Source organism: Epinephelus lanceolatus, chromosome 10, assembly GCF_041903045.1.
Source record: "Epinephelus lanceolatus isolate andai-2023 chromosome 10, ASM4190304v1, whole genome shotgun sequence".
In the NCBI taxonomy this organism is placed as follows: Eukaryota; Metazoa; Chordata; class Actinopteri; order Perciformes; family Serranidae; genus Epinephelus; species Epinephelus lanceolatus.
This window is the reverse complement of record NC_135743.1, coordinates 23,436,613-23,462,805: the sequence shown is the minus strand read 5'-3', so window position 1 is coordinate 23,462,805 and position 26,193 is coordinate 23,436,613. Positions and strand designations below refer to the sequence as shown.

At 39.3% G+C, this 26,193-nt stretch overlaps 1 protein-coding gene and 1 long non-coding RNA gene across 3 annotated transcripts; one reads left to right on the top strand and one right to left on the bottom strand.

Annotated features, from left to right (window-relative positions):
• Window positions 1–1,342: 1,342 nt before the first annotated feature.
• LOC117266040 (uncharacterized) lies at window positions 1,343–25,594 on the bottom strand. The gene is made up of 4 exons (XR_004502470.1): window positions 25,550–25,594; window positions 16,477–16,609; window positions 2,241–2,409; window positions 1,343–1,418 (listed from the first exon to the last, which is right to left on the bottom strand). It is a non-coding gene; the product is annotated as an uncharacterized LOC117266040 (long non-coding RNA).
• macc1 (MET transcriptional regulator MACC1) lies at window positions 6,808–15,136 on the top strand. Of its 2 annotated transcripts, XM_033640967.2 has the most exons (5): window positions 6,808–6,945; window positions 8,666–8,788; window positions 8,881–10,916; window positions 12,135–12,323; window positions 12,450–15,136. In XM_033640967.2, exons 2-5 carry the CDS (start codon window positions 8,674–8,676, stop codon window positions 12,651–12,653), a joined length of 2,544 nt encoding a protein of 847 aa, XP_033496858.1. In that variant the 5' UTR covers window positions 6,808–6,945; window positions 8,666–8,673; the 3' UTR covers window positions 12,654–15,136. The 2 variants fall into 2 exon arrangements, with proteins under 2 accessions (XP_033496858.1, XP_033496856.1); XM_033640965.2 differs by lacking the exon at window positions 6,808–6,945 and having other exon boundaries at window positions 8,651–8,788.
• Window positions 25,595–26,193: the final 599 nt, after the last annotated feature.

Here is a 26,193-nt window from a genome sequence, read left to right as displayed (position 1 = left end):
GTGCTGGAAATAAATGCGCAGTAGATTTAGTTTCTACAGATGTATGCCTACATTATGGACAGCAGTCTATAAATATTTAAACACAATAAGACAATTTAATGAAATATCGTTTTAAGGTTGGGCTTAATTTGACTTTATCCCAAGTTACACTAAATCACTTGCTACAATTCAAAATTATCAGTTTAAAATCATCAGTACAAGATCAGAAACAAGAACAAAGGTGTATTTATTTATTTCCAATTTATCTCTATTTGCTATTTATTTATTTTTTATATTTTGCAATAATGTATATTTTTAAATATATATTATATATTTAAATGCCTGTCTGAGGTCACACAATTGAGCTTTTTTCCCCATTTAAGCAAGCAGCTTGTATTTTGTATTTTCTGTCAGTTACAACATTTAATAGAGATAATCTCAGTTTTCCTATTTACATTTTTTATTTATTGTTTCTGGAGTTTTTACGCATCAAATATACGCACCTATAATGACATGATAGTGTGCGCACTGACGGACAGATCATCCTCTAAACTGTGTTACAGAAATTATGATAAATATCAACACATCTAATTATTATATTTCTCTAAGTATTGTGATTTCTGTTTCCTGAGCTTATCCTTGAAGGGCAAACTATACCAGTATCTTCCAAACTTCTGTTGGACTGCTCTCTAAGCGCAGCTCTGTAGCGCCATCTAGCGCTTTAACATTCAACCAACAGGAATTTAAAGTTCAACCTTGGTCCACTTAACCAGCAATTCATGGTTTGGAGTTCTAGTGACATTACAGATAGCTGAGAAAACTTATTCTGAGTTATTCAAGCAAGCTCCCCTTCAGTTTTACTGCATTTTCAAACCACATTCACACTTGTTACTGTTTGTGCAGAACTCTGAGACTAAAAATTGAGGCTTTAATTTCAACAAATTCAGCTGCAAAGATGAACAATCGGTACTATGAATGCCTTTTTTCAGCACTATGAGACATGTGCATTGATATGAACAACATAAGGTGATCATGATCCCCAGTTCACCCACCTAACTTCTTGAATCAGATCAGGTGTAGATATGTGTCAGTCGGGCTTGAAGCACAATGTTCTGTGGTGTCTCAGATGATGCTTTCAAAATTTTATCAATGATAAGCAAATTAGACATTAAAGTACTTATAGGTCTCGCTCTGAGGACTGCATTAAGACATCTCAATGGAACAACTAATATTCATCCTAATGCTTTGCTGGAATTCCTGAAAAAGGCCCATAATGACATAAAACATTAATCTTCTTTCACACATCAAAATGTTAAAGTGCACACACACACACACACACACATACTAAGAAGGATGACACTTACACCTTCATATCCTCTTCTTCTCCTCCTCTTCTCTGTTGATACTTCTTCTGCGATGGTGCAGCCAAGCTGAAAATGCTGTGAGGACAAAAACAGTCAAAGTGAAAAGTGACAAGTTAAGGTGGGACCACAAAACTGAAATAGCAGAGCAGATAGGTTTTGACTGAGGAAATTCTGCCTTTGCTGGGTCACTGAAGCACTCTGGCGTTATTTGGGATTAGGTTATAGAGACATACAAGGCCTACAGCACAATTACACACCAAATCCCCTTTGAATTACCTGTGTTTTAATATTCACAAAACAATAAGTATTTACAGCCAGTGATTAAGCTAAAGGGTAAAGATGTTACAGGCTTTATTGTATCTTTGTTGTGACTCTGGTTGCAACAAGATAGTTCACTTTTTGAGTTGCTGCATTTTTCAGTAAAATCAGAAACATGAGACAAAGATTGTTCACCACTCAAGCAGCAAATATATTCACACACAAAGGACTATGGGGGAAATTTTAAGTCAAGCATTCCCTTCAGCATCAGGTTTGACATGTTAGGTTTTGTTTTTTGTTTATTTCAGATTGGTTTATTGAAGATTTTATCCCAGGAAGTTTCAAAAATGGAAAATATATTTCATAAAACTGATATCAACCAGGACTGGAAGACAAACTGCTACTAAAATGTTTAAAGTAATATACATTTTTAGTTTGACTCAAACTGGCCTCAAACATTTGAGAGAAGATTTTATGTCAAAAAACAATGGTCTTCAACTTCTTAAACAGATGAGTAAAATCTAAACAGTCAAAAAGTAATCATTAAATGTGAACAGAGTAATTTTGGCCTCATGTCTCAGAGCGCACAGCTCTGTGTTGTCATGTTATTAACACCTTCCCAGACTGTTGCAGCCTCACCTGGTCCTCACAGGAGTGTCCCACCGCTGCCCTCATTTGAATTAAGTTGGCCTCAGAGAGGAAGGTAACACATGCTGTGATGAGGAGGGTGAGCTGCCAACTATGGATGAAGGCCATGATAACAGCTACGGTCAGAGCGTGTTGGCAGCCAAACCCAGCTTTGATCCATCTAGAAAACACGAAAGAGAAATAATCATCCTACACTGGATATTGTATGTATAAATGACATGGAGGTTGTAATCTGCTTAATAATATATACATAGTAATATAATAATACTCTGCTTAATTCATGGCAGTCTTGACTGAGGCTCCACGGACACGCCAGCTGCTGTTGATATGATGAGATATATTGGGTTTTCAAGCTCTACCAGCAAACCACAGTGTTGTGGTGACACCTCTCACCGATGATGCATCTGTGGCCAATTTTGTGGTTAAAACCACCAACCGCACTGTCATTGTCATCAAACCAACCAATCTCCAGGGAAAGGCAATTTGACGAGGCTAAGAGGTTAGTCAAAATAATTAACAGTAATTGCTACAACACTGACAGCGGTGCCCTTATACAATGCTTTTGGCAATTTAGATTCATTTACGTCACAGGTGGTGTTTCACCTGTCTGATCTGATGAGTGGAATACCTGCAGACTGAGCCTCACTGGGGGAAACTGATGGATATAATGACTTCATCACATCAGTGTCTATTGAATAAACACAGTTCACCACAGGATCAAAATGAACGACTTCTCTACCTGAAAACAAACGTCTGGGGGAACACCAGCGGCAATAAAACAGAGACAAAAACATGTGTTGTCCCTGTGATATCACCTCAAAATACTGCCGACACTTATAACCATGAGATTAAAAGACATCATCATATTAAATGCAGCGATGATTCTCTATGAAAACCATCCCAATAAGATGATGACAGCAAAGTGACACTCGAGATAAAGGATCCCGCAGCAGGTATAAGCCCTGAGCCATCTTGGTGAAGGTGATACGAGCATGTTTACCAAAGCTTTCCTGTCTCTCTGACACTGATAGAGACCACTATACTGCAATATACACTGGAAGATCTGTAGCTGCAACAGAAAATTGTCATCAATAATTTTGATAGTTGGTTGTCCAGCAAAAAGTACTTGAGGGATTCAGCTTATCAAATATGAGGGTTTGCTGCTTTTCGTGATCATACATTACAATAAACTGAATATCTCTGGGTTTTTGGATAAAAAAAGACATTTGAAGGTATCAACTTGGACTATGGAAAGATGTGATGGACATTTTTCATAGGCTTATAGTATTATAGGTTGAAAAATAATCAACAGATGAAACAAAAATCAAAATAATCCTTAGCTGCAGCCTTAATCACATATGGCAGGATTACATTGTAACGTTAATGCTGCATGATAAGAAAGCAGACTCTATGCAGGCATGGACACCTTTTTATAGGCCTACATGTTGTCTTTGTATCATCAGCTGATAGAGACAGAGCATACCAAGTTTTACACTGCTTTGTTTAGGCGTTTTAAAATAACCATAGCCACATTACTGTTTGTGCTTTAGTTTTAGCAAAACGTTCCTTAGGCTACGTGTTGGAGCGGTGAAAATCTAAAACAAATAGATATCTGCTCTCTGGATTTAAAATGAAAAACACTGAGAAGTCTGACTTAATGAACAGTAGAGAAATGGCTCCACCAAGTGGCACAAACATGTAAGTTTCATCATTTTTAAATTTGAGCCTTAATTTTTTTGTTTGTCCCTTTCTTTAACTTGAGGACCATGCATTTCATTGTCCACTGGGTAAACATGGGTTTGCACAGCAGGTTGTTATTTTCTTTCATGTCAATCATCAACTCTGGTAAATTGTGAAAATCACTCACATTTGAATCATTCGAATCTATAAATCTGTCTCTATGCAAAAAAAACCTGAGATTCGCAGAGTTTGTCGAAATCTTTCCTGAGTTGGAAATGATAGAGAAAGTTCCACAGCTGTGAAATACAAAATTTCACCTCAATGTGAATTTGAAACTGATTTGTTCTTTTTCGAACAAATACACAAAATGATGATCAAATCTAATTTGCTGCTGAAAGAAAAACATTAGATGTACTCACACAAAAATGAACTTCCAGCTAAAAATAAATAATCAAGTAAATAAGATAAAATAAAATAAAATTCCCCAAGGTGTAAATGCAATATTACCAGACAGGAAGTGTCATTTAAGTAAGTGTTGTTAAAGGTATATCGTTTTTTTGTTGTTGTAATCAATCATATAATAATCTGCTTCTTAATATTAAAAGTAATACACTAATACACGGCAGTAGCTCAGTCCATAGGGACTTGGGTTGGGAACCAGAGGGTCGCCTGTTCAAGTCCCCGTCCGGACCAAAATATGGAGCGTGGACTGGTAGCTGGAGAGGTGCCAGTTCACCTCCTGGGCACTGCCAAGGTGCCCCTGAGCAAGGCACCAAACCCCCCAACCGCTCGGAGCACCTGTCATGGGCAGCCCACTCTGACATCTCTCCACTTAGTGCATGTATAGGTCCAGTATGTGCGTGTGTGTTCGGACCTGTGTGTAATTGACAACAGAGTGAAAAATTGAATTTCCCCTCAGGGATTAATAAAATTAAAATTATTATATTACTGATATTTGAATTATGTATATTATCAAGTTTATTGATTTTAATAATTTAACAATGAGCCATTGTTCTTCAGCTTGAAGGAATGGCTGTTGATAGGATACTGTCAATACTTACTACTTACTTACTCTTATTTTGAAGCATAGGCCTACCAGTGAAGCAGAGGGCAGAAAAATATGTACAGCTGACAGAACATTTTCTTTAATAACTGCACCTCAAAATACACATCTTAACACTGGTGACTATCTGTCATAGTCAATAAAGAGCAGGTGTTACTGATGACAATGTGACAAATCAAAATATTTTCTCTAAAAGTCTGGAGTTATTCTTGTTTTCTTGGCAACGATTGCATGAAAAAAAGGAAAAAGAAAACCAGCTAAGTCTGTTTTTCAGTACATTCTGACATCCACTTTTCAACAAGGTTCAGTAATTTCCTGAGCACTGTGGCCTAGCGTTTAGCGAACATTAACTTATGAGTAAACAACCACATTCACGTGCTTTTTAATAGTTTCGGGAGAACAATGAAAGTCTGGGGCACAGAGGGGGGAAAACTATAGCAGGCTATGGATACAGAGATAACATTAATCATGGGAAAATAAGAAATAAATACAAAGAAAAGCAGGGCATACCACCAGCCTAATCCCATGCATGTTCTCAAAGCAGCCACAAGGGCGCAGAATTTGCACACACATCTGTCCTGGGTTTCAGTTACCAGATACTGGATTATCTGACTAAGTGCTGATAATGAAATTATTTGACTGTGAGGAATGTGGGAGGTATGTAGATTGCATCTGTTTCGTTTCATAATCAAACAGTTAACACCAACATCATGCATGCACATCTTACAGTCATAACAAATGGTGTAAAACAGTGAGATGTTTTACAAAAATAAACATGTTTCAACATCCAGTCCTCAATCATATACTTTACTAAACACTTTAACTTCTCTAGTCGGGGGATTTTAATGAGTCATGCTAAAGTCCAGGCTGCTGCAGCCATATTTGCTATGAAAAATCATAATCTGCTCAAGAGTGCTTAGTTGCATTCCTTTGGTACTAACTGCCTGTGGATGCCAGGGCCTGCATCCAAAGACCACAACAGCTCTGATACAGCATCTAAACTTCAGCATGGATATTCATCAACTGAGATAACAGCTGAAACACAAACAGTAAGCTGCTCCAAAAGGGGGTATCTGGAGTTATTACTTTTTATACACTTTGGCACGCAGCTGCAAAGCTATACGCAGCTGAAATAATGGTTCCTTGCTGTAGTATTTCTATAAAGACTACTACATAACAGTGTAAATAAGTGATCTATTGAGGTATTCACATGTGTGTAACCTGTTCATTGAGATAACATGACCTTGTGTCCTTGATGAGATTAACCTCAAAGGTCATTTTGGCTTTGAGTCACTCAAAACAGCAGTGATAATGAGACAGTAAAATCAATAAATCCTTAATATCGCTGTTACAAAATAGGTATTACATGAGTGACCATGCAAGAAAAGGAAACACTGTTATAATGCTTATTTTGTTATGTTTATGCCTTATAAATATACAGTAATGGCATGTAAACACGTGCCTTTGCTGCCAAATTCTCAATGCGGTGTGGACTAGACAAGCTGTATTAGTGTAACTATATATAACCAGACTAATAATATATTTAGTTTAAATACTAACTGGGTGATTAACAATGTTTGTAGTGTCTCCTGGTCTTGTTAGTCACCTCCACCTCCCTTGTTAACATGCTTAACACTGAACTCAGACTCCTGTCGAAACTACGGGTATCGCTCGGTTTCAGGTGTTGCAAGTCTCGTGCGTAAACACAGAGGTGCATTGCGGGTATTGTAGTCACCCGCCCCCAGACAGGCCACTCCTCCGCCGTGGCTCCTGGATTATTTTAAACTTCCAGTCCCAAAATGCTCCGTGCCCGAGAGCAAACACAGTAAAGAGCTGTAACGTGAGGAGGTGAACATCAGAGATACGCCCCAGACCACACAGTAAGTGATAGTGGGTTGGCCTCTTTTTCCTGCCAGCGCTCCGAAGCAAAACTACAGTCATCTCATGCCGACGGTGAGATCAAACTTTTGTTTTCTTTTCCATAATAATAGATGGTTTTTCTTGTCGCGTTTTCAGTACAGGAAGTGGCCTGTGTAGGTTAGGTGTATTAATGTGTAACCACGGGGTGTATACACACCTGTTGAGGCGCTGACACTGATACTTGGCAGTGTTGGCTGTTGCAGCTGTGGTTAGTGAAGCTGGAAGTGTGAATCTGTGCTACTGAGTATGTCTTACTGTGGATTATTAATGAATGCCACATTTGTTTGAGAATATTTGCATATGAATTAATAAACAAAAAAAAAAAAAAACATGAGACATGCAAAAGATTAGGCTACAGTCAGATTAGTTTAGTTGATACTGAGTCACTGTATGACAGGCATCACAGTAAGTAATGCTCAGAATATACATTTGTACTGACAGTAGTACAGTGGCCCTGCACTGTGATCACAGGAAGAAGCGCTGAGAGAGCTGACTACTGTGTCATAGGCTTGACAAGACCAACCTGTTTTTGTGCACTGGTGTAAGAAACCACATTATTAATGACTGACTCACTGTGACAAGTCGTGAATAGGTAGTGTCCTTTTACGCAAACAAGTGACAGACTGAGAGTTCAGGCTTTATTCCACACTTTGGAACAGTTTCTGTGACAGACTGCAGAAAGCCTGAGGCTCTGTGCTGAAGGAAACACAGTTGAGACAGAACAATAACTTTATGTCTATTATTGTGTAGGAGCTGGTGGCTGTCATGTGTCATAGCATTTCAAAATATATGTCTGCTAATGGTTAGGGCTGTGGCTAACAATTGCTTGGATATAATCGATATATCTGCCTGTTGATTTCTTGAATTAAGTTGTAAAATGTAGTCAAAAAGGAATGAAAAATATATACAGTATGCATATTACAATAACACATATAAACACAATAAACCATGTTCAAACTGCTTGCTTCGTCTAAACAACGGTCAAAGTGTTTCACTATAGGTTAGAGGAAATACAGCAAATATTCATATTAGAGAAGCTGTGGCAAGCTGTAAAATTATTTGCTTTAATAATGGCTTGTGACTTTAATTATGCACTATTAATATTGTTGCTGATTCATTTTCTGTTGACCACCTAATCAGTAAATCGACTAATTGTTTCCTAGGTGAGTTATATTAAAGGGACAGCCCACCCCAAAATCAAAAATACATATTTTCCCTCTTGCCTGTAGTGCTGTTTATCAGTTTAAACTGTTATGGTGTGAGTTGCTGAGAGTTGGTGATATTGACCATGGAGATGTCTGCCTTCTCTCCAATACAATTGAACTACTTTAGCATGAAGCTGCTCACAACAAGGTCTGTGGATTATCTTGAGTAACCAGATCATGACTTATAAATAGACATTGCTGTTAGTTTTGCTGTAAATTTTTTTGATGCTTTAAGCTTCACAATCCACGTAGTACGACATACGAACGAGTACGAGTGCCACGTAGTAACATTATACTTGAGAGAGGGCAGATATCTCCAGCACTCGGCACTCAACACCAAAACGATCTAGATTCATAAATAGCACTACAGATAAGAGGAAAAATTTACATTTCTAATTTTAAAGTGAACTGTCCCTTTAATAAGAATGTGATGTAATATTTTTTCAGTATATTGGGTATTTTTTAAGGCGTTGTTGTTAAAGTTGTTTTGGTAGTAAAAGCTGCAAGTAAATTTAGAAACTGAAAAAATGTAGTTTTTATGTTTACAGATGAAAATATGGCAGCAGGAAGAGCAAGGTCCTTCCGTCGTGTTGGGAGTCTCATGCGGAGTAAATCTGAGGGGACACTGATTGATCTGGACGACAACGTCTCAAACAGTCCCAACGTGAATGGTAAAATTCTCACTCTGAAGCAGAGGCAGCCTGTGCTCTAAATCTGACAACCTTCTGACAACGTCCTAACCAAATTCTTAATATTTTCACAGGTGGGTATGGGGCACAGAACTCTGAGTGGCCACTTTTACAACCAGAAGTAGCACGCACATCTCAGTCGAAAAATCCGTTTTGGAACAAACTGTCTGGATCAAATCCTTTTCTAGATGACATTGTACATAGCGGCACGGACAAACACATTTCCAACACATCAAATGTGAAGCCAGACAATGAAAACGACTTGGACACAAATAACGATGATGCCATTAGCACATCTTCAGATGAAGGCAATGTGGGAAAATTTTTGGAAAACAAACACAAAGCCAGCAACAGATCTGGGAGATGGAGGAGTGCTTCAGACATCCTGGATGATCTGGAGAGAAAGGTGCCAAAGCGGGAGAACAGCTTCAAACCACCTGGGCCGGTGCTGATCCCGGATTTTGAGTGGCTAAAGAATGACAGGGAGGCCTACAAGATGGCCTGGCTGAGCCACAGGCAGCTAACACGCTCATGTCTGGACTTAAATCTGATGAGCCAGAGTCCAGGGTGGGCTCAGACGCAGGCCACTGACTCTCAGGTCATCTGTAAGATCGGCCATGCTGGAGGCTCAGTACAGCTGCCAGAATCAGAAATTAGCATCCATATCCCAGAGGGCCATGTTCCTCCTGGAGAAGTCCAGGAAGTAACGCTGAAAGCAATGCTTGACCCTCCTCCTGGACTCAATAACAACTATGTGACAACCATGAGTCCGCTTCTCGAGGTGGTCCTCAGCAACATCAACATAAAGGAGTGCATCTCTCTGGAGGTGAAACTAGCTGGAGAGGTGAAGAGCGACCCAGTGAGTCAGGTAATGACCACAGTGTTTGGGCTGGTGTCCAACAAAAGAGAGGGACCTTATGTTAAAGTGAATGATTGTTACATTTATAAGAATATGATGCAGATGAAGCTGCAGGACCTGAGGACACATTTTTATGTGATTGCAGTCGCAGAGGCCTCTGCAATCCAGCCTCCTGCTACATCAGTGTGGGATTATCTCAACCGCAAAATCACAGTAGCAGTTTATGGCCCCAAGTACATCCATCCATCATTCAAGGTCGCAGTAGTGGTTTGCTGTCATGAGGATGTTCCGCCAAAGCTTCCATTTTCAGTGACAGGAAACAAAAACCTGCCTCCACTTGTGCTGCAGCTTTGGGGCAAACATGGGTTTAAACCAGACAAACTGCACAACCTGCATGTCGGGATTAACCTCACTGGCTCGATGTTTAAAATCAAACCCGAGGACGAACTGAAAGAAGTGAGACAAAGTCAGCTCAAAATAGGGACAGTTTTGCAACTGCCAGTTGCGATATCTTGTGCTAGTAATACAGAAATGACTCCTTTTAAATTGGATCTACATGTTAAGGAAGAAAACGCTGCAACCCTTGCACATTTCCAGGTGCCTTCCCCTACCGCGGCACCCATCAGATCAGAAAAGCGAGTGCACAGGCAGATAGAAAAGCGGATTGAAATGACAAAAAGCTCAGCTATCCCTGAGGAAAGTCTTCCAGATCTCCCCAAATTCACAGACAAAACTGTGACACTACAGTGGTACGGTGTAGCCCTAAAGTCAGTCCTGCGTCAGCCACGTGTTGACTACCTTCTGGAGTATTTCAAGGGAGACACGGTGGCTCTCCTGTCCAGAGAGACCGTCAGGTCAGTAGGTAACTCCAAAGTAAAGGAGTGGTACATCGCATTCCTCCGAGGCAGGACTGGTTTGGTTCACTGCAAGAACGTCAAGCTCATAACCAGAGACCAAGTGATTGACTTCACCGGCATTCACATCACCACAGAGGTCCTCTTGGACAACATGACACTGCCCTTCAAGAAGCTTACTTACATGTACTCTGCCATCCAGACGCTGGTCACTGAACACATAACCAGCTGGAGAGGTTTTGCTGATGCTTTAGGGTACAGCAAACTGTCACTGGACGCCATCATGAGGAGGCACGCTGAAAGCGAGGCTGATAAAGTGGCCTGCGTACTGGAGAGGCTGAAGGAGGATTGTCACGCTGAGAAGAGCAGGAAGAAGTTTCTGCATGAGCTCCTGGTGGTAAGTGGAGGAAAACAATATATTTAAAGTGGCTATCATGATGATGTCAGTCCTGGGTAATTTGATGACACCCACATGCAGTTTACTACTTCAGGTCACAGAGGGCAGCAAAACAAACTACTGTTGTTTTAATACAGAAGTCAATAATTAGCCTTTTCCCATCATTCTGTGAGATACTGTGATCTGATTTTATGATGTGCACAATAGTCTGCAGACAGCAGGGCACAGTGAAAGGAGTTGGTTTCGAGAGCAATAGGTTATGCAGAAACAATTATATTGTGATTATTTTGACAGATATTGTTACAGTGATATGAGTTTCAAGTTGAGTTTTGAGTGAATGGTACTTTTTGCATTTCATTTTTACTGATGATGACAATGTGATTTTTGCTGGGGTCTGTACCTAACAAGCATGTTCCCTTGCATCTGTTATGTGATATGAAGGCCAGAGCATCTCTGTAGCACTTCAATGCTTCATTTATAATGGCATGTTGTGACACATTTTACCCTTTATCAGAAGATGCCATTCAAGTGATTTGGATATTGCACTTGGCCATATTGCAGTTTCAATAATATTGCAATTAATTGTTGAGTCACATTGGTTACCTCGCTAAGCTGGAGGTGTGCAGCCTGTCTCTTTAAAAGCTTGTTCTGGCTGCTCCTTGTTCCATCATTCCCTGCAATATTTCAATCGATCCACTGCCAAAAAAATGTCGGAAATGACCATCGTCTTGTTTTGTAGATATATTTTTAATTAACAATAGTGGTAAGCTCTATACTCACTAAAAAAACCCCATTGTATTTCCTGTGAACTTGTATTTTGCCAATTAAATGCTTTTAATGTGAAGCTGCAGCACACTGGGAAATGTACAGTTTGCATAAGCAATAACTAAATACAACATTTTTTAAGAGAATGTCACCCTCAACATCATAATACTGCATATATAAATATTGCAATACTTTCATCAGTGGTCCGTATGCTCAATCATAGCTGTGTTGCCTCACCTGGCAACAGATATTGACTTGACAGACTTTTATGTAAAGGACATATTTAAACAATATTTTTCTTGAACATTTAAATCTTGGTGTGCTCTACATACAAGAAAAATAAATCTTGTGACAACACAGCAAATTCCCAAAGTAACAGAAATGCCAACTATAACAATTTCACAGTCTGTACGCTCCATGCTTTTATGACAGTGTATCTGTTTATCACCACAGGGTCTGTTGAAGATGGACTCTGTGAATCTTGTGGCCCAGCTGATTCAGAACACTGTCATTTTGTCCACGGCTGTGGAGCTGGGAGTGCGATGGCGGGAGCTCGCTGAGAAGATGGGAAAACTCTCCAGTGCTCAGATAGCAGGCTATGAGGCACCGCACCGGGGGAAGAGCGGAGAAGTCAGTTCACAGGTCAGCTTAACGGAACACACTGACACATTACGCAGTGGATATTGCAAATATAACACTAACCATGTGGAATTTCTGCAGTGAATATGATTAACATTTTATTTTAAACTGATTCCTGTTCTGTTTCAGTCGATGTGGAAGCCCGCCTATGACTTCCTGTTCTCCTGGAGTCTGCGGTACGGAGACAGCTACAGGGACATGATCCAGGATCTGCACCTGGTCCTGGACAAAATGAAACACCCTGCCACCAGACAGTGGAGGCAGCTGACTGGTGCCCTCATCACAGCAAACTGTCTCGACATCTTTCGAGCCTCTGCGTTCCCAAACTCCTAAACTTTACGCAAGCGCACTCTAGTGACGACACCAACGTCTACGCACTTGACAAACTGAGACAGAGAAGCTATGTTAGACCACAATAAGGTTTTGATATTGTTTTTGATGTTACTTTGCTCTTGTTTTTTTGTATAATTTTGCCCACTCATTTTTACACAAAGCATTAGAAGCTACTTTATTGAAGTTCAATCAGGTACTTGTACTAAATGTTTAGATCTCACTTGGTGAATGTAAAATATGTTTTTACAATTTTTGAGCTGTGAAGGAATGTCACTTTATGTCTCAAAGAGAAGGAAATGAAGTGAAGTTTGTCACTTCTCTGTGCAAATGTGATAAAGCCTTAAAAGGTCCAGTATGTAGGATTTAGTGGCATCTAGTGGTACGGTTGCAGAAATGAGTGAGAGAACTACGGTGGCCTGCACGAAAATGCGAATAGTCCTATCTAGAGTCAGTGTTTGGTTTGTCTGTTCTGGGCTATTGTAGAAACAACATGGTGGACTCCATGGAAGAGGACCTGCTCTGTGTGTAGATATAAACAGCGGATTTTAAGGTAACAAAAACACAAAAATCCTTAGTTTCAGGTGATTGTACACCATTGAAAACATAGCTATGCAAATAGATGCCCCTAAAGCCTACACACTGGACCTTTAACGTTTAAGTTCCTATTGGTAGATCATTTTCAGTCAAATGCGTATGAGGTCAGCAGCTCCCCAATGACATCAGCTGTTCTGGGTATCAATAATCTTAACCGGTGTTTCAACACTTGTTTTATTCCTTTGCCTTGTAATAGCATGCTGATATTACCTATTCCATTTACTGTTTTTCGCAAATGTGCATCACCTGAAGAGCAGGCTAAATTATTATTTATGCATCTAATTTGATTTCTTCCACTACATTCCTTAAATCACTGACTGTATTAAGTGTTTGGGTTTCTTTTTTTGAATAAGGATCCACATTATTAGGATAACTGTCACCTTTGTGGAGCCTGTCGTAATATGTATTGGAGTTGTTCCAACACCGATACCAGAATCAGAAATACTCTGATAATGCCTAAAATGCTGGATCGGGTATCCGCAAGTACACAGATCTATGCACTAGTCTGATACCATGTAATTTATTGATAAATATTAAAGTAATTTTGCACCTGGATAAAACAGCAGTTTAAATAGCGGTAGCATTTGATATATAGTAGCCTACACAGGAAGTTGCGCTGTGCAGCCATATGGCAACTACAGTTTTAGAACAATGTAATGTTCGGCATTAGCAAAGTGTCAAACTAGATAATAAGGTAAGTTCTATTACATTCATTCTCTGCATGTCTTTGAACCTGAGCTATGTCAAACAATAATGATAGCAATCATTTCACATCCATACAGGGTCAGTAAAATACAACTGTTAATTTGTTTTTAACACAATACTATCAGATTGGTACTTGGTATCAGTTGATACGCAAGCTCTGGAATCAGAATAGCCATTGTGAAGAAAGAAAAGTGTATTGAATATCTCTATTATGTATAATATCTTTGTAATCTGTAATATAATGTAAGTAGTCTATAATAATGTGAACACTGTTACTATTAATCTGAAGGGTCGCAGTACATACATTTTTATCAGTGTGTGTGCTGAAATGAGAATGTTCTACCAAAGTGAGAGTTTCTGATGCCAGTAAACAAACCGTAAAGATGCTACAATACAAGTGTCATAAACTGTTGTCTTAAATATTAGTGTATTTGCTATTTTTTTTATACTGAAATGTCTTAGATATGTACAAAGCAGATCATTTCATAAAGGGTATGCAATGTAATGGTTGTGTTTGTTATGATGTTTTCATCGCCAAATGGAAACTCATTGTTTAGAGTGGTGCCATGTACAGTACGCAGTGCCTTCTGCCACTGAAATGTTACACAAATGGAGATGTGTTGCCTGAGATATGAATAAATATGAACTGTAATAAACTATCTGATCTGTTCACTATTAAATAACTAATAACATTTGACAGACAGCTACTAAACTACTATAGGCCCACATATTGTTTAAAACGTTACTTAGCAACTTATGTGACATTTATTATTTTCCAGTTTAGTTGTGTTAAATCACACCATAGAAGCAAATGACTTTTCCCTGAAGTGTTTTCCACTGATTTTCTCTGACTGTTTGCTTTTCCCGGCACTGTTTGTTTAAGCTAGTTTCAGCTGAGAGCATTGTGTGCAGGTTCTCTATCAAACAAGAGAGCACAGAACACTGCACTGACTTTACTTTGGCTCACTGAATGCACCTCGGGAAAAGCAAATCAAATAAGGAAAACGGTATCAGGCAACAGAGGGAACTGATTTAATCTCCAGGCTGAGAGTGATTGTAAGATTGTATTTTATTTGTAAGGGCTGATGATAAGCCCTTATTTTGTGAGACGCCAAGAAAAAATGATGTGCCTGTAACTTCTGAGTTTTTTTCTTACTAAAATCACTACTTTGTATAAACACCCATCTGACAGAGTCGTTGTATCCATCTTCTTTTTATTACAAAAAGGAAGCCAGAGTTATGTTACTTCTCTGGCAGCGAGTAAAGAAATATCAGGGAACTGTACTTCATAATTAAGTGTTAACCTTTGTGTATAATTTCCTGATTTTGGCAAAAACTTTTAGATGAATTGGACAATGGCATTTCCCCCAAAACATGAAAGAAGTCTGCTAAGTCATATACCTTAGTTTTCAGCAGTTAATAGCAGACTCACTTAAACACAGAGGACAAAGGTTTACTGTCTGAGTGAGAGCTGAAGAGGAGTCAGGGTAAATTCAGAGGGATTATTCTCTGTCAGTTTATCTACCTGAAGCTCTTTCTCAAACATCTGACTCATCCCAGATAAACTGTTAACAATCAGTTATAGAAGCAAACACTACAGCCCATCTTGCAATGGGATCACACCAGCCATGATACAGCGATCTGCAATTTAAAGCGAATGTTGGCCAGGGGTGTGAAGTCGGGGAGCCAGTGCACCCCCTCCCCTACTTCCAGCAACCTTGCCCAGACCACACCGTCTTTGAACTTGGCTGTCATTAGGATCCCACCTGCAAAGTTCTGTGAGCCAGGGGCGTCATGTGGGGGGCCATGCTTCTTATCCCACTACTTCTGGCCCCCTTGCTCAGACCACGTCCATCCGTATTAAGGATATAACTGCCCCTTAAGTTTTGTTAGGGCAGCACAGTGGAGGGGGAGCTCTTCTGTGTGGACTTTGCATGTTCTCCCCGTGTCAGCGTGGGTTTTCTCCAGGTACTCCAGTTTTCTCCCACAGTCCAAAGACATGCAGGTTAATTGGTGACTTTAAATTGCCCATAGGTGTTAATGTGAGTGTGAATGGTTGTCTGTCTCTATGTGTCAGCCCTGTGATAGTCTGGTGAGCTGTCTGGGGTGTACCCTGCCTCTCACCCAATGTCAGCTGGGATAGGCTCCAGCCCTCCCTGACCCCTAACAGGTTAAGCGGTAATGGAAAATGAATGAATGAAGGAAGTTTGGTGACTCTATCTTGCAAGATTACAACATTATTGTGTTGACAAAAATCTGTCTACAGACGGACAGATAGACAAAACACCTGTCAAAATACTCAAAACGACCACTGTAGTATTTCCCACTACAACTGGGGTCACCTGGATTACAAGACTCATAAGTTGAAAATAAGACCAGCCATCTTGACGTTGTTGCAGCTGGTAATTGAAAGGTATACTATGCAGTACTTCTTAAAAAAAAAAACAATGTATAGACTCACACAAAAATAATCCATCTCTATCATCACATATGGTCCACTTGAAGTGTCTGGAGGTGTATTTACCTGCATTGACTGCCCTTTGCCTGGGTTTTCTTCTTGTTTTGCTGTGTTCACTTGGCTCCTAAGCACAGTGGCAGGTGAGGTCAGGAAAAGGTAGCGACCGGGTGCCGGTTATCTTTCCATCTCAAGAAACTTTCTGGATAAGTAAAAGAGTAAAAGGTAAAAAAAAAAAAATAATAATACTAATAAAATTGCAGATAAAGCGACGAAAAAACGCAAATACAGTGAGATGAAATGCCAAGCAGACAAAGCTGAGGGTGGCTCTCACTTTCACTGGCAATACTGTTCACAAACAGTAGCCAACAATTCCTGCATTGTATACATTTAATGAGTAACTATCAATACTGAACATTGTTGCTGTGACCATCTAAGATCACGACCACAGCATGTGCTCAGTTACAGTACAAAATATCAAAAGATATCAGAAAGAAAGTGTGTAGTGTACTTACTGATGCATGCATACTTATATATGCTTGAACCAACAATATAAAACAACTACAAACTCAGATGATAAATGACTAAAAAATGTACAAAACAGTATATGTGTTGCTGTTTTTTTTTAAAAAACATTCTGAAGGATGTGGTTTTTGCGGTCACATTAAGATACAGAGCGAAGCAGCAACAGTAACAGCAAAATGAGGGACACAAATTAAAACTCTTGAGGCATCCAATTGTAAAATGTACACTGCCTTTTTAGGTCTCTATTTTTCAGGCGCAGTGAGGCGTTAAACTTTGAGACTAATGAAATGTGACCACTTTTGTTTTGGCAGCCTTTTAATAGCAGCAGTGTGAGAGTGGAGATAACAGTTAATTATTATGAATATTGCTGCCTGTCTGAGGATTAAAACTTTTGTGAGAAAATATTTCACCTCTTGTTCTCATTTGTCATTATAATTGTACATAGTTGTACAAAATGACATCTTTCACATTGATTTTATTGTGACAGGATAAACAACATTTAATAAATATATATTCGACCTTTACAATCCCGCACTTGCCATGACGGTGCTGCTAGATAGTCTTGTATTGGAGACTGCTTGCCATTCACCTTGTTCACCAGTGTACAAGCCACAGCTTAACAGCAGAGGATGGGACTACAAAATTAGTAAAATATAAATTGACTTTAAATGGTGTTGTGCCTCACAAAACACAGCCTATATAGAAACACTTAAGAGAACTGGCTGAAAATCCAGCACCTAATTATCTACTGGGAAAAAAATAATACCATTCTGCTTTCTTAACAACAGTCTGCAACTTGAGTGGATCAAAGTTCAACAGTAAACATATGTTCCAACCTTGTTTTACTGAAAATACTACAGTCTTTAAGACACACATTTAGGTATAAAGGTCTTATATGTTAAATTTAGTGGCATCTAGCAGTAAGGCTGCAACCAGCTGAAACTTTTCCAAGGGTGTAGGAGAGTTATGGTGGCCAATGTGAAAACACAAATGGCCCTCTCTAGAGCAAGTGTCTGGTTTGTCCATGCTGGCTACTATAGAAACAACATGGTGCACTCTATAGAAGAGGAGCCATTGTGTATGTAGATATAAACAACTCATTCTGAGGTAACGAAAACACAACGATTCTTGGCTTCAGGTGATTACACACTAATGAAAACATGGTTATTAATATTACATTTAATTTTAAATCCTACACAATGGACATATAAATTCTGCTCTGTTCAAATGTACATGACATGAAAGGTAAAAGGGACACTTTTTCTGAATCAGGATATAGTTTTGCAGAGCTGGTAAGAACTTGCAAAAATAAACTGTCATTGTCTCATTGTATCTTGATGATGTTGCAGTGCCGAGTTGACAGATAACCTGCATGTTAAATGATCAACTCGCAGGATTGGAGAGAGAGTGCAATCATGTCACACCCCCTACTTTTTGACAAGGATGGAAAGAGGGATGTCCCGATCCGATCTCAAAGATCAGGATCAGGATCAGGATCAGGGCCGATCAAGGCATTTTTTTAACTGATAGGGATTGACTATAATGAGATATACAGAGAATCTGATCCTAATTATCTCTCCCTGTCAAAAAAAAGTATGAGAACACCTCTGAATGTCATGATAAAGTGCCTCTACACATACACTCAGCCCCTCACTCCAAAGCTTAATAGCCAAGTGCATTATCTTGTGCTAGCTTTGTTCAACAGTGCAATAATTGCAAGTAGAAAAGTATCTATCACTTTGTTCTGCACTCAGGGGCCACAAACAGAAGGCCAGAGCAAAGAAGCTTGACTTCACCATGTAGGGGATGGGAACAGTCCTGAAGACCAGAGCTGGCCTTATTCTGCAGCTGTAAAAAGTAAAGAACTGACAATTTGAGTAAAGACTCGCCTATAAGCTCACTAACCCATTTGACAATTAGGGTCAAAGAGTTTTTGTTTTTCAGAATGCAGAGAAAAGCAGAGTGCAGCCATCTCCAACTCTCCCTCCTCTCTCACTCTTTCTCCTTTTCTCCTCCACTCACCTGAGCTCCGCCGTGTGTGTAAGAGCAGGTGCTGAGCCCTGCCTGTGGCGAAACACAACACATCATAACCAACAGCAAAAACGCAGTATGAGACTATTCATTTATGTTTTTCTCCAAAATTATGAGCACTTGTTTCATTTCAGCTCAGTGTGAAGGTGTTGTGAGATTATGGAGTATGGTGTTTATCCGCAGGCAGAGGAGAGACAGACAGTGGTGCAGAACTGACAACAACCACACTCACCACAGCACTACAAGTGCAACAACAGCCCCGGGAGCAAAAAGCACATAAGACTTTAATACTAATGCAGCTTAATCTGCGCAAAAGATGTACAGACGACGAAAATAAACACTGAATGAAATACCGTTCATTAGCCCTTCATTAGCCGTTCATTTAGCCCTATTTACTTGTTTGTTTGTTTTTTAAATAAATAAATAAACATTAAGGAACAGCTTGGATGCAGGGATTTTTTTCTTAATGCATTGCAGAGCTTTTCATTTGTCAAGCATATAGACTGGATGGATTGTAATAGCTATAAAGTACATAAAGTGTGCACTGTACAGAGGTATCGGACTGGGACTTGGTATTGGCAAATACTTAATATTAAGTGACTCATATCAGGAGGGGGGGGCAAAAAAAAATTTTGATGGGTACATCAATAGGAAAGACTACTAGAATATTACATCAACTTTAAATATGTTTTACTTAAGTGAAAGTAAATGGTAAATGGACTGCACTTGTATAGCACTTTTTTTAGTCTGTAACAGCCACCGCGAGCAATTTGGGGTTCAGTATTTTGCCCCAAGGATACTTCGACATGCGGTCTAGAGGAGCCAGGGATCGAACCACTGATCCTCCACTTTCCGACCCGCTCGACCTCTGAGCCACAGCTGCGTTATAGGGCTGTATGATATGGAGAAAATCAAATATCGCAGTATTTTTGACAAAATATCTCAATACTGATATTGCAACGATACTGCAGGGTTGACTACTGGTGCTTTCACAAAATAATTACAGTCAGATTTTTGATAAATAATCATTAATGTGGATGTAATGACTTCAGGGGTGAAGGCAAATAACAGAACAGCTTCAACAGTGTGGTAAGTTCAGAAAATTACCAGGAAAAAAGAACACTTAGGATATTACGACATCCAAAATCTAAGACAGTATCTATCATGATATTGATCTAATACTGATATATTGCTGCGTTATATATGCGGTAGTTAGTGTATACTACTGTTAAATTAAACATCGCTGGGTAACAAAACAAACTGCATTAAATGTGAAAGCATTAACTCATGGAACAACATCAGCAACATGAGCTTTTATGTCCAAAGCAACAATAAATTCCACTTCTATGTTAATTTTTAGCCTGTGTGGACAAGTGTCTCCAACTTATGTTGCAAAACTAACCTCAGTTTCCAGTAAAGTTATTGTCATCCATTTACAACAAGAAAACATCAGCAAATACACATAGTTCTTGCACAATTATCTCTATATTTTATGATGTTGGTGGTGTAAAATTCTGCAGAATCTTTTCGTCTATTACTCAACCATTTGTTTTTTGTTTTGCCTTTGTTCACCATCATTTTGGGCCTTTATACTCCGAATGACTCTCTACTCTGAATGACTCAGATCACATTAGGAGAGCTTTTTGCTTGTTTTTAGTTTTCTGGCACTAACCCAGTCTATGGAGCAGGAAATACACACCAGGAAAATGAATACCACAATAGAGCCACCACAACACTTTGTCTTAAACGACTGGCTTTTTTTTTTTCTTAACATACCACATTTACTCATCCACTTCTCAGCAGACCACAGCCTGTCTTATTTTTACCACTTCACTCACAAAAGAGCATTTATAGTTGTGAGAAGGGCTGACTGTAACATCTCTCCTCTGAACTCTGGACAGAATGTTCTCAGTGAAACTATATGATCAAAAGAAGATCATATATCACAGTCATCACGGAGTTTATGTCCGCAGCTTCTTCCAGACTGCTGCTGTGTTTCACTCAGAGCTCCCTGCCAACGTGAGCCACTGCTGTTCCTCATAACACATCAACAAATTAACATGTTAAGTAGTCCTTGTCACTGACACTCCTGCCAAACCTGTGGTTTGCACAGGTTTGGCAGGAGTGTCAGTGTCCTGCCTGTTAGTGTGAGTGTGAGAATATTCAGCTGTAATAAGGAAAAGACATTTTCTGTTTCCTGTGCAGTCTTTGCAGAACAACATGAAAAACTGAAAATGTTCTCACACACCCTAAAATGCATCTCTTCACTGTGGTATCTATAAAATCCCAGTAATGCATTGCACTAGGCACACATCGCATTTGTTTGTTGAGCATACTTCATGTATATTCCCTGGTTTCTTGGCTGTCTATTCACCACAGATTGCATTTCAGCAAGTGTCCTAGACAGACCCTATTCTTCATCAGGACAACAGACAAGGTGAGACCTCACAAACAAAGCCCATCTTGGTTGCTCAGTCTGCTGTGGTGATCCAGGCGGGATTAAGTAAAGGTTGGCAGGATTTTATTTTCTTTTAAAAGGAGAAAGAAAATGCTGAAATTGCTGTTTCATCTGGCTCGTATCCCAGCCGACTGCCAAGAAAAACTTAGTCCTGTAGTGTATCTTTTTTCATAGAAATTTGGATGATGCATTAACTGAGAGAAGTTGACTATCCTTCATATTACAGTGATACATTTTAGGGTTTCTGTCCTCAAATGGTTTAATTTTTTTCTTAAGAACTTTCTAAGATTTCATTAGAGCCACATTTATGGTTATTTGAACTTTAATTCACTCAAATGAATATTAAAGAGTGAATATTAAAGACAATCCCACTATACAGAGCTTTGCAGGACATAACTGCAGTGTGTGTTTTCATGGTAGACCCAATACACCTTTAAACATCACAGAACTTGGCGGTTTTAATCCAGTGGGTGGCGCCATTGTATCGATGTTGAGTGAGTTTCAGCGCCTGTCCACAGTTGCTCATTTGTGTTAAGTCTCGTGTTAAAGTGAAGCAACACCTATTTAATGAATACAGAAATGGAAACATAATAATGGTATCATCATCTTTTATCAGATGAGGAAATAATCTCATGGCAGCAACACAAACACGAATGGATGGATTACTAAATTAGTTTGCAGGGCACAGGCCCACAGCCAGGGGCCCAAAGTGTCAGGGGTCCCCAGGCCTTCAGCTGCAAATGTAACTCAAATAAACACAGGCAACCAGGAAGAGACCCAAAATGACCACCAAGAGATGCAAAGGGACACATCTTAACTACAAAAAGGGGCAAACAACCACAGAGAGACCCAAAACAACCCATAAAAAAACAAGAATGACGAAGCAAAACCACCACAAAGTCTATATCTTGCTCCTCAGTGGGAGAGGGGGTGGGGCCTTTAAGACACTGACTTCCCTGAACATCTCAGCATGTCATAAATAATAATAAATAAAGTTTTGCTGCAATTTTTTTTACACTTTTCTTAACGTGTGCAAAATATGCAAGAGAAAAAAGTCATATTGCAATTATTTGTAACAGATTCTGTGATACAAGCCACAATTTTAGTGGCAATGGTAATTCTTGAATTTCATTTTCACTGGAAAAAAAATAAATTAAAAAAAATATATATATGATTTGTTGGACCACAATGCTTCAGTCATTATGGTATGTTGTGACAAATTTTATCTTTGTCAAAAAACTGCAGCTCCTGCAATTCAGATATTGCACTTGGCCATACTGTAGTTTCGATGATACTTCAATTAATTGTGCAGCCCTACTTTTTTTAACATTATGTTTTGTTTTGCAAGAACTGCAGTTACACAGAGAATGCATTCAGTATCTGAAGTTCATTTGAAATTGGACAAAGTCAAATGAAGATTGTAATCACTGGATTTTGGGGCTCTCCTCTATTTTTCCTTCTAAACTAATTTCTGATATACTCGATTTAAATAACCGTGCTGCAGTAAGTAAACATGCTTGAGTCCAAACAGTTTGACTCTGAAGCCAACAGCCATGTGGGCCATCCACAAATCACTGTTATGAACAGAAGCATTCCTCTGTCCTCTGGGGTATATAAGGCTTCATTTGGTTTGCCTCCATGATATATGTGGAGGGCAAGAAGTCATTTAGCTTTCAATTTATTAGCCCTGTGATTTATGCATGCTGCAAAGGTAGTGGTGGTGTCTCCTACACGCCACCACCATTTACCCCCACCCTCCTTCCCTTTCTCACTGCACCGTAATAATTTGGTAATAGATGATGTGAAAGAGGAGAAAGTTCAGCAATTAGAAAAGTCAGAAAAAGGTTTATGGTTGCACTTCATTTATCACTGGTGTTTTAGTCACTCAGTAGAGGATCAAACAGTGAGACCACAGCGTCTTGCACTAGTTGGAGTCCATGTACATTAGGAAAAGGAGACCATACTACGAGACAACACCTACAGCAAAATTCTTGGCATAACTGATGCACAACATGCCTGAAAACAAAGCCTTTTTAAAAACAATAAAATCTGGGATCTAAATTGTTCCTATCACAAAAATATGGACACTGTTGTAGTTTTCTAAACCTGTTATGGTTTGCATGTTTCCAGTTTTAGCTGAAAATGTTTGTGGTGTACGTTACAAGGTGTCGATTGTTGCCCAGAGTTCAATGCCTTTCTGCTGACTAACAGCCTGCTTGGAGCCTCTTCCCATGACCACCGCTGGGAAGGAGGAAGCTCTGTTACCAAATGACTCACAGGGAAAAAAACAACCTGAAGTGTTTGGCAGCATTCGGAGCGGCTTTGTGAGTAATCACCATCCACATCCTTGGACACCTCACTTTGCTCTCACTCTCACTTTTTCCATCATCCAACCTCACAGAAACCGGGTTTCGTCATGGCAGAACACCGTGATAAAGATTAAGGAAAATTAGAAGACACAAATAAGCCCAAATATTCTTGATAAACATCCGAGAAAAGCATCTGCACCTCAGACCACAACAAAGCCCCTGATTTGCAGATTACTTTGCCGTCGGTGGAATGATGGCAAAGTCTCTCTCCAGTTCCTGCAGTTAGAAGGAGAGTTTATTTTTGTTGATGTGATCACATCCTATCTTGCAGTAAGAAGTTTTGTCAGGTGTACCAAGATGGCGTGGGGGAGGTGCAAAGAGCGTGCCTGCTGACAGGCCTGATGTACCAACCGTGACACTCCCAGTTCATCAACAATCTAAAAAACAGATGGAGGAGCGCTGGGAATGAGACATGGGAATGCAGCACAACGTTTTGATGATTAGCACTTCGCCATTGGGAGGTTCTCATCTTAAAGAGAGCACAAATCTCACATCACAAGCTCCATTAACAGACTGCATCCAATCCCCTAATGTCAGGCATTCTTACCATATGTGCAATCATTATAAAACTACTGGCTTCTGTATAAAGAATTACTCTGGATACCTTCAGAGTACCAGTGGCAGAAGAAGTACACATCCTAAAGCAAAAGTAAATTGAGGAGAGTACATTTGATGGTAAGCAAAACAGCCAAGCTCCAACTAAAGACTGATGTTTTCAACATTAAGTGGACACCAGTAATACTACAGTTGCTGAAGCTGATTAAGGACACAACTTCTCCATAACCCCAGTGGAGAGGAGGAGTTTGATCGATACTGTCAACATGCAACTGAGCCTCTTGTGAGTGATATATTATATGTTAGCCTACATTATTAGATTGTTAAAAGTAATGCAACAGTGGGTAATTTTACTGCTGCAGCTGCTGGAGGTGGAGCTAGTTTTAACTACTTTTCATGCAGTTGGCTATAGCTGAAGCATCCTCTGCTGAATAATAGTTTAGCTCTCCAAATGATAGTTAACAAAAGCTTTACTGACAATACTGTAGCTCCAAAACATGCAGTAAACACACGGTAAGAGCTGAGAAGAACACAGAAGAGAATAATAGGCCATTTTTTCCAACCTAACAAAATGGCATGCTCTGATAGGGTGCTACAGGTAAACATAGGCTATCAAACTTAAAATTAAACGATTTGTCACTGTTTAAAACTAAAACGAGACATAAAACCAAACAAACCATCCCAATTCAAGCATGCTTTGCCCCATATACTGTGGCTACTCACTGCAGCACACACCTCCATAGTACAGCATTTATTCAGACTATACATACATAGGCTATATGTACACTACATATGTGCAAAGTCTAGAAATACTAATTGTTTGGCTGAAAGGTGCATTGTACGGTGGCCCTGAGAGCCCAGCGTACTGCAAATTAAGGAAACATAAAAACACATAAACGTCTTCACTAATTTGACAACACATAGCTGCAGATAGAGCAAACATAACAAAACACAGAAATGCGTAGCATTAGCACACACGACAAAGACAGGCTAATGTTATGTTAGCTGATTATTAGTCTTAAAAATGTCACCAAGTAACGTTCAAGGACGATAATGAATTGCTGAGCTAACTGTTTAATTAGCCAAATTAAAACAAACTAAGAGGCATGACAGGCTGTTTTAAAATGTGCATCGACTACAAAAACTGTATACACATCACACTGTCACTCATTGTCAATAACAAGAATTGAAATTATTGACAAACCTCGTGGCCTTCTCTGTCAGGTGCTAGACAAACAAAAGGTACAACACACCTGCGTTCTTTACTCCTACCGGCAGTGCTCCTTCAAAATAAAAGCACTCACCTTCAGAGGCTAAGGTAGCCTCACCAATGAGACAAAATTAGTACATCTATTACTTATCAGTCCTGAATAGGTATTTTAATGAACTATCTGAGAAGTTAAGAGGGGGAAATCATGTCTGGTGGAAGCAGACAACGCATTTAATCAACTGACTGATTAATCAATCAGTCAAAATCTATCTGTATGCCTTTAGCACCTTTTACAGGTTATTGCAATTCAATGTGCTTTATAGGTGACAGGTACCTAACAAGGTAGTTCCCCCTGAAAAGGATTATTTTATTTTGTTTATTAAGGAGTATAGCACATGGTATGACAAGCAGTGTCAACTCAACTATGAGAATCATTTTTTTATATAATAATAATAATATAAACAAAGTACTTATCATGCTAATTAGGATAAAGAGGGACAGGAGGGGTAGTCAGTCAGGAGACAAGGATTAAAGAGAGTTTTAGGATGTTGAAAAAGACTGTAATATATTATATAACTTATCTGATTTACCTCTAATTGAATATTTAATCTTCTCTAGCTTTATAAAGGACATGACAT